The sequence below is a fragment of the Bos javanicus genome, chromosome 13 (genome assembly GCF_032452875.1).
Source record: "Bos javanicus breed banteng chromosome 13, ARS-OSU_banteng_1.0, whole genome shotgun sequence".
In the NCBI taxonomy this organism is placed as follows: domain Eukaryota; kingdom Metazoa; phylum Chordata; class Mammalia; order Artiodactyla; family Bovidae; genus Bos; species Bos javanicus.
In genome coordinates this window covers 72,125,938-72,142,105 of record NC_083880.1, presented here as the reverse complement: position 1 = coordinate 72,142,105, position 16,168 = coordinate 72,125,938, and the positions used below count along the sequence as shown (strand labels likewise).

The 16,168-nt window shown below is 46.2% G+C and overlaps 1 protein-coding gene across 6 annotated transcripts in view; it reads right to left on the bottom strand.

Annotated features, from left to right (window-relative positions):
- Positions 1–16,168, bottom strand: part of IFT52 (intraflagellar transport 52) — a 38,184-nt gene that overhangs the window by 9,933 nt on the left and 12,083 nt on the right. For 3 of the 6 annotated variants that reach the window (XM_061437638.1, XM_061437639.1, XM_061437636.1), the window contains exons 7-10: positions 15,942–16,068; positions 12,511–12,600; positions 11,334–11,402; positions 7,165–7,319 (exon numbers count right to left, since the gene is read on the bottom strand). In XM_061437638.1, coding sequence (XP_061293622.1) covers positions 7,165–7,319; positions 11,334–11,402; positions 12,511–12,600; positions 15,942–16,068 — 441 coding nt within the window. The remainder of the gene's footprint in view (positions 1–7,164; positions 7,320–11,333; positions 11,403–12,510; positions 12,601–15,941; positions 16,069–16,168) is intronic. The other 3 variants (XM_061437637.1, XM_061437640.1, XM_061437641.1) reach the window with 2 other exon arrangements.

Genomic DNA, 16,168 nt, shown 5'->3' with positions numbered 1-16,168 from the left:
AAAGATCAGACCAATGAAACTGAGCACCGGTCAGATATTTAGCAAATCTTCCAGTGGGCTATGAAGGGGATTCCTTGGCATGTTTTTCCCACTGCTTTTTCCTCCTGTCCTTCAGCTCTCTCCCGGGACTCAAGCCTGGCCAAAACTAACGAAACTCAGGCTCTTGATGTCTCATTGCAAAAATTCATTGTAGATTTGTTAGGATCCACAGAGAAGCCACCCTTCAGGGTGTGAACCAGGGCCATATTAGGCCTGGCTAGGTTTTGTGAGAGGATGGAATTCATATGCTAATGAGTGAGAGGATCATCCCAGCCATTGGGGAACCACCTACTCCTCCCTCTTCTGACCTTGTGCCTTGGAGCTGTCCTGCCACCTCTGGGTGTGTCTGTTGGCTTATAGATTGGGGATTACGGTTTACTTGAATTTGACTTGTCATCTTGGACCCAATTGATTTTAATTGGTTTACATTATTCCCTTGTGCTAATGTCATTCTTTCAAAGTTTGTGCTCTGCCCCTTCCCTCCTGTTTCATGCTCTTTTTCTGAGCCCCATCCAGACCCACAAGGTTGCCTCTACAATCTTCTGGAGAGACAACCAGAAAATAGCTGGCCTTGGGAAGGAAATACTCTATAATATCCAACCCCTAATCCTACCCAATACTGGTCACACTGGAGATCTTGGGGACGCCCAAACTCCAGTCCAGGGGGTCCCAGGAGGTCATCACACCTTGACCTGCCTAGGGATCGGTCTTCGAAAGGTTGTCACGCCTCAACCTGTTTGGGGATCCTTTAGTCCCAGGGGTCCCAGGAGGTCGTCATGCCTTGACCTGCCCAGGGACCCAATCCTCGGGAGGCCGTCACGCCTTGACCTGCCCAGGGATTCGATCTCTAGGAGGCTGTCACACCTCAGTCTGCCTGGGGATCTGCACCCTGACCCGGGGACGCCTGGCTCTCAGGTTGTAACAGTTCTGGGTAGGATAAGCTTTAGAAAGACTTCACCCCTAAGGAAGTCCACCCATGGAAACATAAAGAAGCCTATTACTTGTCGGACTTTGCCCAGTCTCAGCAATAACTCAGGAGCCCAGTGAGAACCCCACTGCCTTTCTGGAGAGGCTAAAAGAGGCACTCCAAAGGTTTACCAACCTGGACTTAGACTCTTATGAGGGACGGGTGATTTTAAAGGACAAATTCCTGTCCCAATGTGCATTAGATATCAGAATTAAGTTACAGCAGCTACAACAGCAGGACCCTGCTGCCTCTTTAGATGAGATGGTCCAGACAGCCACCAATACCTTTTATAACAGAGAACAGGAGGAGGAGGCCAAGGCCCAGGAGAAGGAGAGAAACAAACAGACAAGGCATGCCTAGATGCTGGCCGCCCTCCAGAGAAGCCCTATGGCAAACCCCGAGTCCTTGAAGGACAAGGCACAAGACAGATGCCTGATCTGTAGACAGGCGGGGCATTAGGCCAAAGAGTGTCCAAACGTGACAAGTCTCCTAGAACTTGCCACAAATGCTAGGCTTGCCACAAATGCCATCAACTGGGACATTGGGCAGCACTCTGCCCTCGGGACCCAAGAGCCTCAAGGTCAAGTGCCAAGCCTACCCTCACGATGGTTCAAGAGGACTGAAGCGCCCGCTCCAGCCAACCCACCTGTCACAGATAACCATCACGGGGCTGGAGCCAAGGGTGCAATTGGATGTGGCAGGTAGGTCCGAGAATTTATTGGTTGACACAGGGGCTACCTACTCTGTCTTGATCTCCTACTCCGGAGTCTTTTCCTCCCAAACCTGTACCATTTTGGGTGCTACAGGAAAAGCAACTACTAAAAGATTCACCCGAGCACTTCTTTGTTGCTGGGATGGACAAATATTTTCCCACCAGTTTTTGGTGGTCCCTGAGTGTCCTACCCCCTTATTGGGAAGAGATATACTCACTAAACTGGGGACCACCCTTGTGATGGGAAGTTTTTCAGCCCCTAGAGCTCTACAGCTCCTGGCTACTACTGAAGAACCCATTACACCTTCAATAGAGAGGGACCAAAAACTATGGGAAGACAAAATTAACCCCCAAGTGTGGGATCAGGGGATTCCTGGACGAGCCCACCAAGCTGAACCATCATTGTCCTCCGAGATCCAACTTGGTTTCCTGACTGGAAACAATATCCTCTCAAAAGAGAGGCTCGGGAGGGACTACAGCCTTTAATAAATAAAGTCCTTGCTTGTAGGCTATTGGTCCCTACCAGTTCACCATGTAACAGCCCAATCCTCTCAGTAAAGAAAAAAGACGGGACCTGGTGAATGGTTCAAGATCTCCAGATTATAAATGAAGCTGTAGTCCCCCTCCATCCCACAGTACCCAATCCCTATGTAATCTTGGGAGAAATCCCACCCAGTGCCAAGTGGTTTACTGTCTTGGATCTCAAAGATGCATTTTTTTGCATACCACTGGCTAAAGAATCCCAATACCTTTTTGCTTTTGAGTGGGAGGCCCCAGGAAAAAAACACCAACAGATGACTTGGACAGTATTACCTCAGGGGTTCAGAGATAGCCCCCACCTGTTTGGACAGGCCCTTAGCCGGGATCTCCTAGATCTGGACCTGGGACCTAATGGGAAAATATTACAATATGTAGATGACCTACTAATCTGCTCACAAGATGAGAAAAGCGCCCAACAACATGCAATTCAGGTTCTAAACTTCTTGGCAAAAAGGGGATATAAAGTCTCCCGTACTAAGGCACAGATGGTCAAGACAAAGGTCACTTACCTGGGAATTCAGATTACACACGGGTCCAGGAGGCTGTCCTCTGATCGGGTACAAGGAATCCTCCAGTTGCCCTCCCCCACGACTCGAAAACAATTGCGAGCTTTCCTGGGGCTAACTGGTTATTGTGGAATCTGGATACCCAACTATGGTCTAATTGAAAGCTTATATGAAAGTTTATATGAAAGCTTAAAGGGACGAGATGATTCAATCCCACTGATGTGGGGAACTCCTCAAAAGGAGGCAGAAGCTACACTAAAACAGGCCTTAACTCAGGCACCTGCCTTGAGGATGCCAGACCCAGAAAAAGCATTCCAACTTTATGTCCATGAAAGAGAGGGAATAGCCTTGGGAGTGTTAACTCAAAGGCTGGGATCTGAGCCCCAGCCTGTAGCTTACTTATCCAAGAGGCTTGATCCAACTTCCCAAGGTTGGCCCCCCTGCCTTCGAAATCTTGCAGCTATTGCAATCATGATAGAAGATGCTTTAAAACTCTCCTTTGGGGCAAACTATTTTTACCAGCCACCAAGTAAAACAACTCCTAAATGGGAGAGGCCATTTATGGATGTCTGATCAAAGAATCCTCAGACATCAAGTAATGCTGATGGAAAATCCAGGCCTCACTATATCCCCTTGTGAGGTTCTTAACCAGGCCACCCTCCTCCCTACCCCCGAGGGCTCTCTCCTCTTTCACTCTTGTCTAGAAACCTTGGACCACTAGACAAAACCCCGAGAGGGATTGTCAGAAGATCCTCTGACCAATCCTGAGGATATCTGGTACACTGATGGAAGCAGCTTTGTCTTGAATGGAAAAAGAAGAGCCAGGTATGCAGTAATCTCCAATTTTGAGACCATAGAGGCTAAGCCTCTGCCACCAGGTACTTCAGCCCAATTAGCTGAGCTCATAGCCCTGACTCGAGCTTTAGAGCTGGGAAAAGGAAAAAGAATAGCCATTTACACTGACTCCAAGTATGCCTTTCTGGTGCTACATGCACATGCGGCTGTTTGGAAAGAAAGGGGCCACTTGATCACCCAAGGGTCCCCAATCAAATACAGTGATCAGATTCTTCGACTCTTGGAGGCAGTCCACCTGCCCACTGAGGTTTCAGTCTCCCACTGTAAAGGACACCAAAAAGGGAACATGGAAGTGGCACGAGGGAACCAAGCAGCTGATCAGGCAGCTAGGAGAGCAGCATTAGAGAACCATAACCTAATAGGGATTTCCACCTTAGTTCCACAGACTAATTTGCCAGAAACTCCTTCATATACTGAAGGTAAGACTCTTAAAGCTAAGAGCGACAGCTTTCAAGAAGATCATATGGGATGGTTCCAAAAGGAAGGACTCCTTTTTCTGCCTGGAAACCTCCAATGGAAGTTGGTTAACTCCTTACATGCCACTACTCATTTAGGAGAAAAGGCCCTCCAAAGATTACTAGAAAGGTCCTTCAGAGGAACAGGCCTCCAAACAACTATAAGACAGGTTGTCTCCTCTTGTCCCACTTGCCTATTAAACAACCCCCAAGGAGCTCGAAGACCCCAGTTGGCCCAGCCCATCCAACGACATGGGGCCTACCCAGGAGAGGACTTGCAGATGAACTTCACCCAGATGCCAGTTTCTCAAGGGTATAAATACCTATTCGTTATGATAGATACATTCACAGGATGGATTGAAGGCTTTCCCACCCGGACCGAGAAGGCTGAGGCTGCTCAGGTCATTACAAAGTGACAAAGGGACATCATTTACTTCTAAGGTCACCCGAGGAGTCTCGAAAGCATTGGGCATTACTTATTATCTCCATTGTGCCTGGAGGCCTCAATCTTCAGGAAAAGTATAAAGCCAGTCAATTCTTAAAATCAGCGATAAAAAAGATAACCCAGGAGACCTCCCTGGGATGGAAGGAGGCTTTACCAATAGCTCTCCTCCGCACCCGCATTGCCCCTAAGGAACAGGTTGGTCTTAGTCCTTATGAGATGCTATATGGGAGACCTTTTGTTTATGTCAATGACCTCTTCCTAGATCCAGAGGTTTAGACCCTCCAGTCTTATACCATGGCCATTGGGCAATTCCAACAGGATATACGCTTGTGGGGTATGAACCAGGACACAAAAGATTCTAAAGAGTCACCACTATATGCTCCAGGGACTCAAGTCCTAATTAAAGTCTGGAAAGATGGGTCCCCAAAGGCTCAACTCCAGCCCACATGGAAGGGCGCCTACCCTGTAATACTTTCTACCCCACAGCAGTCAAGGTACCAGGACATGACTCCTGGATTCACTACTCACGAGTCAAGCTGTAGAAGAAAACAGAAGAGGACACTCGATACACCTGTGAGCCCCTGGGAGGTCTCAAATACCTATTCAGAACTACCAGTGAGTGCCATTCTAATGAAGACCCTCGAAATCTGGTTTCTGGGGATAAAATTTCTCAGGATAACTCTAAGGAGCCAACACAGCTTGACAGAGAATGTACTCCAAGACAGACAGGAGATAGATCTTCTGATCTCTGAACAAGGAGGGACTTGAGCTATCCTGGCGATGTGAGTTTAAAATTGACCAATGTCCCTACTAGTCCTTGTTGTGCTATATTGATGATGCCTATGATTATTCCATGTACTGTCCATTGTCTAACCTGTTTTGTCTCTGCCCAGGTCAACCAGCTACAACATGCAGTGCCAGTTCAACAAAGATATAAGACTACAGCTGACCACGGAAAATATCACACACCCTTGGACACCGCTATAAGGACTCTGAGGATTGAGACTATAGCAAGAGGGGGAGGCCCAATACCCCTCGCCACCCCAGTTCAGCAGGAAGTAGCCAGAAAGATCTCAACGCCCCTATTCCCAAAGAATTGGGCCTCCCATCTCTTGAGGGGGGAATGTTAGGTAGGTAGACTAGGGAAAAGGAGTCCAAAATGGTAGTGGCTAAAAGACAAGGAAGGTCAAAGGAAGGTCCGAGGACCAGAGTGAAAACTTCAGGCAGAACAAACAGCACTCCTGGCTAAGCCCAATTTGCATAGGGCAGGCCCAGGTGGAGGAAAAAACATATAAAAGTAGGAGCCAAAGCGCTTTCTCTCGGACTCTCTCTTCCGTGTGCATGCGCAAGCTCTCTATCTCTCTCTCTCTCTCTCTCTTTCTCCCTCCCCACGCACTCCTCCACTCTCTTCTCTTCAAGTCTTGGATTCTCCTGCTATCTTATAAATAAAAATGGAGCTGTAACACTGATTTGCCTAAGAGCTGTAGCACGGTTTGTCCAAGACCCAAGAGCTGTGACGCGCCTAGGGCTTTAATGTCCGTCACTCCAAATCTTTGTTGTGAGGAGACAAAGAACCAAGGAACATACACTTGCATGACAGCAACCCACTCCAGTACTCTTGCCTGGAAAATCCCATGGGCAGAGGAGCCTGGTAGGCTGCAGTCCATGGGGTCGCTAAGAGTCCGATATGACTGAGCAACTTCACTTTCACTTTTCACTTTCATGGATTGGAGAAGGAAATGGCAACCCACTCCAGTGTTCTTGCCTGGAGAATTCCAGGGACGGGGGAGCCTGGTGGGCTGCCGTCTATGGGGTTGCACAGAGTCGCACATGACTGAAGCGACTTAGCAGATAACCCTGCATCACAGCTTCTGTCCGTCTCCTCCATAAAACCCTACACTTGAGGTACAATGTTCAGCACAGTCGGAGCTCTAGAAGTACTTGGTGACCTTGTACCTAAGTACAGGGGACAGGACATTAGACAGGCATCTGTAGCTGTGCCTTCAGCCTTTGGTTTATTATTAGAGATGTATTGATAGATCCTGTGCCAGGCCCAAGATGCTCAAAAACGTTAGTCTCTGCCTCTGTCCTTAGGGATCCAACAGAGAAGGCAAAAAACAACAAGAGCACAGGCAATGATATGGGGTCCAGCACTGGCCTGAAGGCCACTCGGGCCTGGCTTGAAATCCCTGCTCCCAACGTGGGAGAATCCTTCCCCAAGAAACCTCAGACTCCTCGACCAAAAATGAGGCAGGTAACTCAGAGGACCACCGAAAGCATTAAAAGAAGGCACAACGCGGCGTGCTTACAGGATGACTAACCATCTTGATTCACTGAGTGGGTCCCTGGGACGTGGGGCTCTCTGTCCTAAGACCAGGAAAGTCTCGGGCAAAGCAGGCCAAACTGGTTCCTCTAAATGCCTGATACAGAGCCTGGAACACAGCAGAGGCTGATAACTGCAGGCAGTTTCCTCTGCATCAAGTCCCGCCCCAATCCCCCGGCTGTCCCGGCTGACCTCATCACAGGTCTGAGAACACGTTTTGTACACCACACTTATTGTGACCCTATCTCCTGGCCCCAGGCTCATGTTTGCAGACCGAACACTCAGAATGGAGTGCAGAGCAGCGGAGAGCCACAGTACTGACTTGATGACCTTCGGGAGGGAGGTCGTATCCAGCTGGTAAAGGGACAGGTCGAAGAGGCTGGTGAAGTCCCGTGGGTTCTCATCGCCCTCCTGGAGACACACTCGCAGCCGCTCGGACAGGGCGGCTGTGTCGGGTAGCATCATGTAGTCGGAAATCTGAAAGTGATAAGACGGTTCCTTTCAGCAGAGCAGGGGCTAGGATTTACTGTCTGGTCTCCAACGCCTCAGGTCTGAATCTGCAATATTTCTCTTCTCTTGCTAAAACATCTTGCTGATTACACTTACTGACAGCCAAACCTTAAATATGCCCATTTCTGTGGAAAGAAGGACCAAGGTCACCTGGGTAAACGCCAGCGCTGGAGAAATCCACGATGCAGGCTGGCACGCACACAGCTGGACACGGCTGGAGAAATGCGTGACCCTGCTGGATGGCTCTCCTCCTTTTTGTGATCTTGAGGGCTCAGTCATCAACCCAATTCTCAAGTTCATCCCCTGTTCCCATTCTCCTAGGCAGTTCTGTCTGCTACTTCCACCAACTAAAATGATTTTCCCTTTCTTAATTTTGGTGACCTTATTTTCTAGTTCAGTGAGAAATCAGAAGCAACCATAAAAGAAAATCCACAAGCTCCCATTTAAAAGTCTATCTTCTCTCCAGCCACCAGCATGTGCTGTATACTCTGCTTTCTCTCCTGTCCTATATATGAACCACCTGTGACCCCGGCACAGACAACCCCTCCCTGGACACTAGGCCCTAATTCTTCTCGCCTAGCTGCGGACATGCCTGCAGCCCTGCTGAGAACCTTCAGTGATGACACCTTGGTTACAGCAGAAGACCAGGAAAACCTATGTCCCTCAATAGGTATACCACAGTCAGTACACCGCAGTACAAACAATGGACAGTACAGCTTCCAAAACACAATCAAAAGAAAGCTTTTTATGAACAATATGGAAAAATCTCCCAGACATAATATTTAAAAAGCGAGGTGCTAGGCAGTATATACACATAGCATACATATAGGACCATCTGGTAAAACAAGGGGGAAGGAGAGTATACACACACACGCTTGCTTATCTCTGTATAAACTGTCTCTGGAATAACATATGAGTAACTGCTAAGATTGTTGTCACTGGGGAGGAGAACCAGGTGGCTGGGCAAAGGCAGAAGGGAGAGCCTTCAGTGTGCCTGCTCTTGAATTTCAAATGATGGGAAGACATTACCTAGCCAGGCAATAAATTTAAGTTTAAATGAATGCATGCTGGCAACCGGAAGTTTGTGTGTTCCTAATTTCCCTTTGAACTGCGTTTAACCTGGACTTCTAACAAGGCTAACTTGGTAACAGTTTGAAAAACTGGTCTCTGAACTCACAACAAACGGCTACACATTCTCCACTGCCAGCGCTTGGGGAGAGGTGTCTGAGCTTGATGTCAGTGAGACTCTGAGTCAAACAGGAGCACTTTTTTCTATATCCCAAGCATCATAAACTTCCCCAATCCTTAAACAACTTTTTAGACCAGAAACAAGGGGAAGCATCAACAAATAAATGTGCTTCCTGGCCTGATCTGGCCGATGCAGAGGCTTCAACCCTCTACCAGGGAAGAGATGAAGGCAAGAGCAGGACACAGACGTGTGCCCAGCACAGGAAGGAATGCGGGCCACGCCGCCCCAGAGGGTGCTCAGTGGCGCCCCACTCTGCAGCCCCACGGACCGCAGCCCGCCAGGCTCCTCTGGCCATGGGATTCTCCAGGCAAGAATACTGGAGTGGGGTGCTGTGCCCTCTTCCAGGGATCTTCCCAGGGATTGAACCCATGTTTCCTATGGCCCGAGAGTTCTTTACCACTAGCGCCACCTGGAAGATTTTCAGTATTTCTCACTGTGTCATGTTACTGGATTCAGTGTCTTACTTTTCAAAGCCTTACAAGACAAAGGACATTTTCCACCAGGTCTCCCACCTGGAAGGTATGTGAAACTGCACCGTTTTAGAGCTAAGAAGGCCTTAACAACACTCCCCTCCTCTGGCTTTGTACTGAGGCTTTGCTTTGGAACCAGCCCAGTGTCTCACACGGTAGAGAGAGAAGAACAGAACAGCAGAAAGGCACAGACTCTGAAATCAGACTGAAGCGGGTACTAACAATGGCTTAAGTACGTGTTAGTCACTCGGTCGTGTCTGACTCTGTGACTCCATGGACTGTAGCCCACCAGGCTCCTCTGTCCATGGGATTCTCCAGGCAAGCATACTGGAGTGGGTAGCCATTCCCTTCTCCAGGGGATCTCCCAACCCACGAACAATGGCTCGGCCAGGGATTAATCTAAGTGGGAACCTTGAAGACTTTACTCACTTCCGTTTCCTCGGTTAGAAAACAGGACTGACAGAAACTGAGCAAGAGCAAGGCGGCCACACGGAACTGGAGCAGACACAACACCTCTTAGCACTGCTTCCCTCGGCACACAACACTCTAACTAGGGCTGGCGGCTGCCAAACACATCATCCACTCAGAGCTGGGTCCTCTGAAACCTGAAAAGCCAATTCCTGGTTGGCTTTACCCCAATTCTTTGGTTTTGGGGCTTACATTACTTTTAAGGAGAAATTTAAGCACAACAGCCCCACACTTCATGTTTCCACGTGAAGCGATATTTTAGATGTGAGGCTCTCATGTTTCCGAACCTGAGTCAGCCCGAGGTTTCCCAGCCAAATCAGTCCTCAGCCAAGGGCACAGGCCATCGGTGATGGTCTCTGGCTACCTTGTGCTGCCTGCCAAGTCGCTTCAGTCGTGTCCGACCCTGTGCGACCCCATAGACGGCAGCCCACCAGGCTCCCCCATCCCTGGGATTCTCCAGGCAAGAACACTGGAGTGGGTCGCCACTTCCTTCTCTGATGCACGAAAGAGAAAAGTGAAAGTGAAGTCGCTCAGTCGTGTCCGACTCCCAGCGACCCCATGGACTGCAGCCCACCAGGCTCCCCCATCCATGGGATTTTCCAGGCAAGAGTACTGGAGTGGGGTGCCATTGCCTTCTCCAGTTACCTTGTGCTACCCATAGCCAAAAAATCATTTTCCTGACAGGTCAGCAGTTAGGAAACACAGAGGTAAATGAAGAAGGAGTAGACTTTTGAGTCAGCAGCCCTGGGTTTGGTCCCTGGCTCTGTAACTGTTGGCTGGCTCTTTGGGCATATTACAGTCTTGCAGAATTTCAGTTTCATTGATAAAAAGAGAATAAGACCATCTACTTGCCAGGGCTGTAGTGCGGTTTAAACAATGATTTATGTGGACGTATATGATATATAGGGCCTGGTATTAATATATAACCAATACAAGAGGTTTTTAAAAAAGTCTTGATAGATGTATAGCCCTTTTATACACTTCAGTTTAACAAGTAAATTTATGTTGATTCACTTATTATTATGATTCTCATAATTACCCTGTGAGAAAGGTACTGGTAGCCCCAAAACTAATGAGAAAATGAAGATGAAAAAAGGTCAGAAATAACCCACTTAAGGTTTCAAGGCTCATGGTGGAGTGGGACCGAGAATGCAGTTACTGGTTCCCAGTCCAGAGCTGGCCTTTTATTTATTTATTTTTTAATATTTATTTGGCTCCACTGGGTCTTAGTTCCACACGAGGAAACTTCATTTGCGGCGTGTGGGATCTAGTTCCCTGACCGTGGACTGAACCCAGGCCCCCTGCGATAGGAGCACAGAGTCTTAGCCACCAGACTACTAGGGAAGTGGTCTTTCCACTCTCCCATGTCTGATGAAGTATTATCATAATGCCTTTAGGATTGTTCTTCCTAAAGGCAACCAAATTGGAGCTTAAAACTTAAATTCTGATGATCTTTGTTTCTTTATGAAAAAGTACTTTTATATCCTTCATAGTTTTGAAGACGTATTTCTCTACAGATACTGATTCTGAAAGTTTCAGCCAGAGAGCATATATTAAGTTCCAGTTACTACATATACAGACAGAGGCTCCCACCCCACTGAATTCTATGACTAATAATTTACTGATTTTTTTTTTAACAGCATAGGCTTCATCTTGCCAAAAAGCATCATTTCTTGCTATCTGTCTTACAGATAAGGTAAGAGATAGATAGGTTTTTGGAACTCTTAGAAGTGGTGCTGAGAAGCTGGACCCATTTTTCATTTCAAAGTTGTTAAGTAATTTACCGCCTCCTACCTCTGGGTCCTCGGCGTCAATCTGGTTTAGGTGGATGTCTTCTGTTGTGAGCCACCGGAAAACAACATCCTAAATTAAAAAAAAAAAAAACACAGACTTACACACTGTGTATTTGAGAAAGCTGTAGGCAGGACTAGAGAATTTAATCAATCAAGAAAAATGATGGCAGGAAAGAGACTATACAGCAGTGATTTGAAAAAGGGCAGTCGCCCCTGTCTTGGTGAAATCATATAAAAACTTGAAAGTCTTTCTCACTCTAGTGCCATTTTTATTGTTAGAAATGTACCATTTATCTTTGGGCACTCAAGCCTTTAACCACAAGCCCAAATCTATTAAAATGTGTTCACAATTCTGAGACAATCCCTGTATAATGTGCTGATGACAGTCTGGACTTAAAAAGTAGAATACAGCAAGATGCCCCAGAATGTGACTAGAGACAATGGAACTTCATGTGGATTCTATAAAAACAAGATCTTCAATCAGTCTCTCAACACAACAACAATCCTTAAGGCTGAAGGAACATCTTCTCCCTCTGGTCAGAGAGCCAGCAGCATCACGCCAAAGTCCAGCTCCGGCCAGCACCCTGCCACCCTTCCCAGGGCACGTCCCCCTCACACTTGCCATGCCTTTCCTTCATTTCCCACCTCAGCCAGCAGCCGGTCCCATCACAGTCTCCTCGTGCTGGCCAGTGCCTCCCCCACTCACCCCTTCCCTGCCTTCATTCACGTCCTTGCCCCTCCCTGCCCATATGTTTCCCTCTCCCTTCCCTCTTCCACACCCAAAGACCTGACTATGCCCAAAGCTGCTGGACTCTCTACAAGGGCTCGCCGTGGCTTTTCAAAGAGAGTTTGAGTTCCAAGGCTCCACGCACGAGGCCCTGGCTGGGCTTGCTCCTCCCTGCTTCCCCAGGGAGGCTCCCAGCCCGTGCGGCAAGTTTAGAGACACGCGCCGCATCCCTCTGCACTGACCTCCCTCATCTCTCAGTCTCCGTCAATGTCCTGTGCACTTGTGCAGAGCAGAGACTGTGCCTGACTCACCTTCGTGTCCTTAGTGCCTGGAACAGAATGGGCTCTGAAGAGCTGGTTTTAAATGAATAGATGAACTCAGCAGTACATTTTTTAAATGACATGAAAATCGTGTACAATATTCATTAATATGACAAAAGAAAAGAGCTTACCATGATTTTGCTGTTCTCTTCTTTATCCAAATATTGGTCACTGAACATGTGACATGAGCCAAGCACTGCCAGCTTCCCACCTTGGTTCTGCTGATGACAAAGCAGGGTCAGTGATTCAGATCCCAAATGGACCACGTGCATCCTAGTCACCAAACACTTATCCTCACAATCACACGAGCAAATGTCTTCTACACCAACATGTGTCAGTTTACATGGGTATTTTAATGGTCTAGAAATGTCAATTATGACAACAACTAAATTCCAACCTGCCTCTCAATTTAGACGCTTCTGTACCCTTCTATCTGACTTTAACAGAAAGTAATGTAAATTTGTTCGACAGTATTTTCCCAGTTAGTGAAATTATAAATGAAAATCATAATCTTAAAGGGAAATAAAAAAGACAAATTGAAAAACAATCTGTAAAGATTTAGACATTTTAGGAGTACCATAAAAAGTGTTTAAGAGACAGAAAACTAACCCACAAGCATGAAAAATTCACAAAAGAAATGACTAGCTAATAATAAAAAACTTTAAGATTAGTAATTTAAACAAAAAACAAAGTACTTTTCCTTATAAGATTAATAAGTAAGAAAAAGTGACTGTAAACTATTGGTCAGGTTTCAGTGACAGTCTCTGACACGGTGCTGAAACTGCCAACAAAAGCAGCAAAGCAGTATAAAATACAGCAGACACTCTGCACACCTCTACAGTAATAGTTACAAAAGATCAGAAATAAATCCAAACATTCACCCAGAAATACAGTTAAGAACAATGGAACCTCCCAGTTGTTAAGTTATATATTAGAAAGCATTTTCACTAACTTGGAAAAATGCATCTGCCACAACATTAGGTTAAAAAAAAAAGTATACCATCAATTGTAGAGAGTTTAAAGCCTGTGAAGCAAACAAAAATGCAGCACCAGCAGAAGCAGGAGAAAATGACCACGATGTCCACCTGGCCCGCCTCAGAACAGTGCGAGAGCAGCATGTTTTCCCTCCATCTCTGTGTGTATTTTGTGGCTGCGCTCAGTCTTCCGTGTGGCGCATGAGCTCTGGATCAGGCGGGCTTCATTGCCCCACAGCATGTGGGATCTTAGTTCCCTCACCAGGGATCACACCCACATCCCTTGCACTGGAAGGCAGATTCTTAACCACTGAACCACCAGGGAAATCCTTCCATAGCTGTATTTTAAATTACTGAGTATATATTATTTTGTCATAAGAAAAAAAGAGTACAGAATTAAAAATACAAAATGAAATCAGACTTTCTAGCAAAGTCACATACAAGGAAGACACAGTTGTAATGATACTGAAAAAGAATGACACCTAAGCCACAGATGTTGGGAGACAAATATACAAATTCTGCAAATAAAACAAAATTTGCAAAACAAACTCTGAAAGGTCCCACATGAAAAGCAAATGCTTCATAGGAAAAATAAAATGATTTCTACACCATAACCACTGCAAACAGATCGGTTACTGAGAATAGGAAATTTTAACTGGGTGGAATTCTAGAAAAAGAATGGGGAAATGACTGGATGAACTGGGTTGTGATTTGAATCCCCACAGGCTAAGTCAATACATAAACCTCTATTCACAGATTTATCTTTTCCTTAATATACAGTTGACCTTTGAATGAACATGGGTTTCAACTGCATGGTTTCACTTACAAGTGAACTTTTTCAACAGTGAATACTATTGTACAACACAGTCCACGGTCGATTGAATTCACAGAAGCAGACTGCACAGATGGAGGCCTGGCTCTATTACACACGATTTTCCACCATGCAGACGACCGGCACCTCTAACCCCCACACTGTTCATGGGTCGACTGTGTTTTCTTTTCCCTACTTCATTTATTTCAAATAGACTGTAGATTGTTCTTTAACCCTTTTATTCTGTCCTGACAGATTATACCATTGTCTTCAGTGGCCTTTTCCAGCATCTGTCTATAACTTGTTCCAATTAAATAGGCATATGTTTACTCAAGGACCATTTGCTCCCTCAGTGTTAATGAGTCTGTCCCAGTAAACTGAAGACCTAGAAAGTCTTGTGATGAGCCCAGAGAAGGCAACGGCCCTGGGCAAGCAGGCAGAACCCTCCAGTGCTGGCCTGACCTTGCTCATGGGTCCAGGTGGAGCTCCTCCCTGAGATCACTGCCTCATCTCACCAACAAGAGTGACAGGCAGCAACCTCTCTGAAAGACTGTTTACAAGGCAGGACTGAAAGCCTATTAGGAGGAGAAAATGGGCTTTAAATAGCTAGGCAATGAACAGATGATAATCTCATGAGTTCCAGAGGAAACGCCACACTTAGCACAGAACGGTATACCCACCAGATACTCCATAAAGTCCACTAATTAAGCCAGGTAACATCTCTGTGCCTGGTTAAAAACAATCAAAGCTCTGGTATTACATACAATACCAGGGGCCCCTTAAGATGGTGTCTCATGACTTTTGTGTCTCTGAATAGACATTTCATGTAAACTAGTCATTTCCGCATCTTGAATCATTTAATAACACTTTAATTCTAAAACAATATTTCTCTCTGCTTAGGAGAGATTAAACTGCCATAATAGCTATACCAATTTTGTCTAAACATCATCTTTCAAGCACAGCATAGACATTTATTTACTTCCTAATAAAATGATGTCAGAAATTTTAAATATGAGAAGGAAAAGTAATACCTAGGTCCCATAAAGAAAAATAGGATCCTGCTAAACTACAGACATGTGGGTCTCTGCACAAAAACTGGGAGGTCACTGGTGAATTCCACGTCTTGGTAGACAGATGAAGGTGGGTTCAACAGACATGAATTAAAAGGCAGTGGATACATGGGGTGATGAGGATGACGACAATGCCCTCTCGAGCCACCTGAACCTGTATCTTGCATGTACTCCAGGATGATAACATTCCAGGATGAGTCTCCCGGAATGTTTTCCTGGGATGCACTAAAATACAAGCAGCACAATTCTGTGGTGCAGTTTGCTTAATCAACCTTCCTCTAAATGGATTCTCTTACAGTGAGGGTGAGAGCTGGTCAGAGGCAGCTGTACTACACGCAGCCTCATGCTGCACTGGAAAAGCTTTGGATTTATAATAAGAGCTACGTTTAGGTCTTGACTCCAAAAATGACCACTGTTTCCCCATAAGTAAAATGTAATTCAGTGCAATTCTACTTCACAGGACTATTGTGAAGACCAATGAGAAAATATAGGCATTTCCTGGTGGACCAGAGTTAGGACTCTACTGCAAGGGACCCGGGTTCAATCCCTGGTTGGGGAACTCAGATCCTACATAGTGGTGCAGCGTTCCCCCGACCCACGCCCCCAAAAAAGAGACAGACAGTATATGAAACCCCTATAGAAACAGTAGTGTTCACAATTTCAGTAATAAAAATTACATACCCACCCATATCTAAGAAAGGCTGTACCTTCGAGTGATAGAAAGCCAGGATGGGCCTGTTAAGCGGGAAACAGACAGAGCCTGTGGACAGGACAGCCACTGCGGGCTTCGTGACACTCAACGTGGCACCAAAAGGATAGACAAAGGTGAGAGCCCTGAAAGAAAGAAACGTTCAAGGTGTTCAATAGCAAAGTTTTTGAAGATAATCTCAGTGTTTCTTGAGAAAGTTATGATCAAAATCTTCTATAAGCTTTG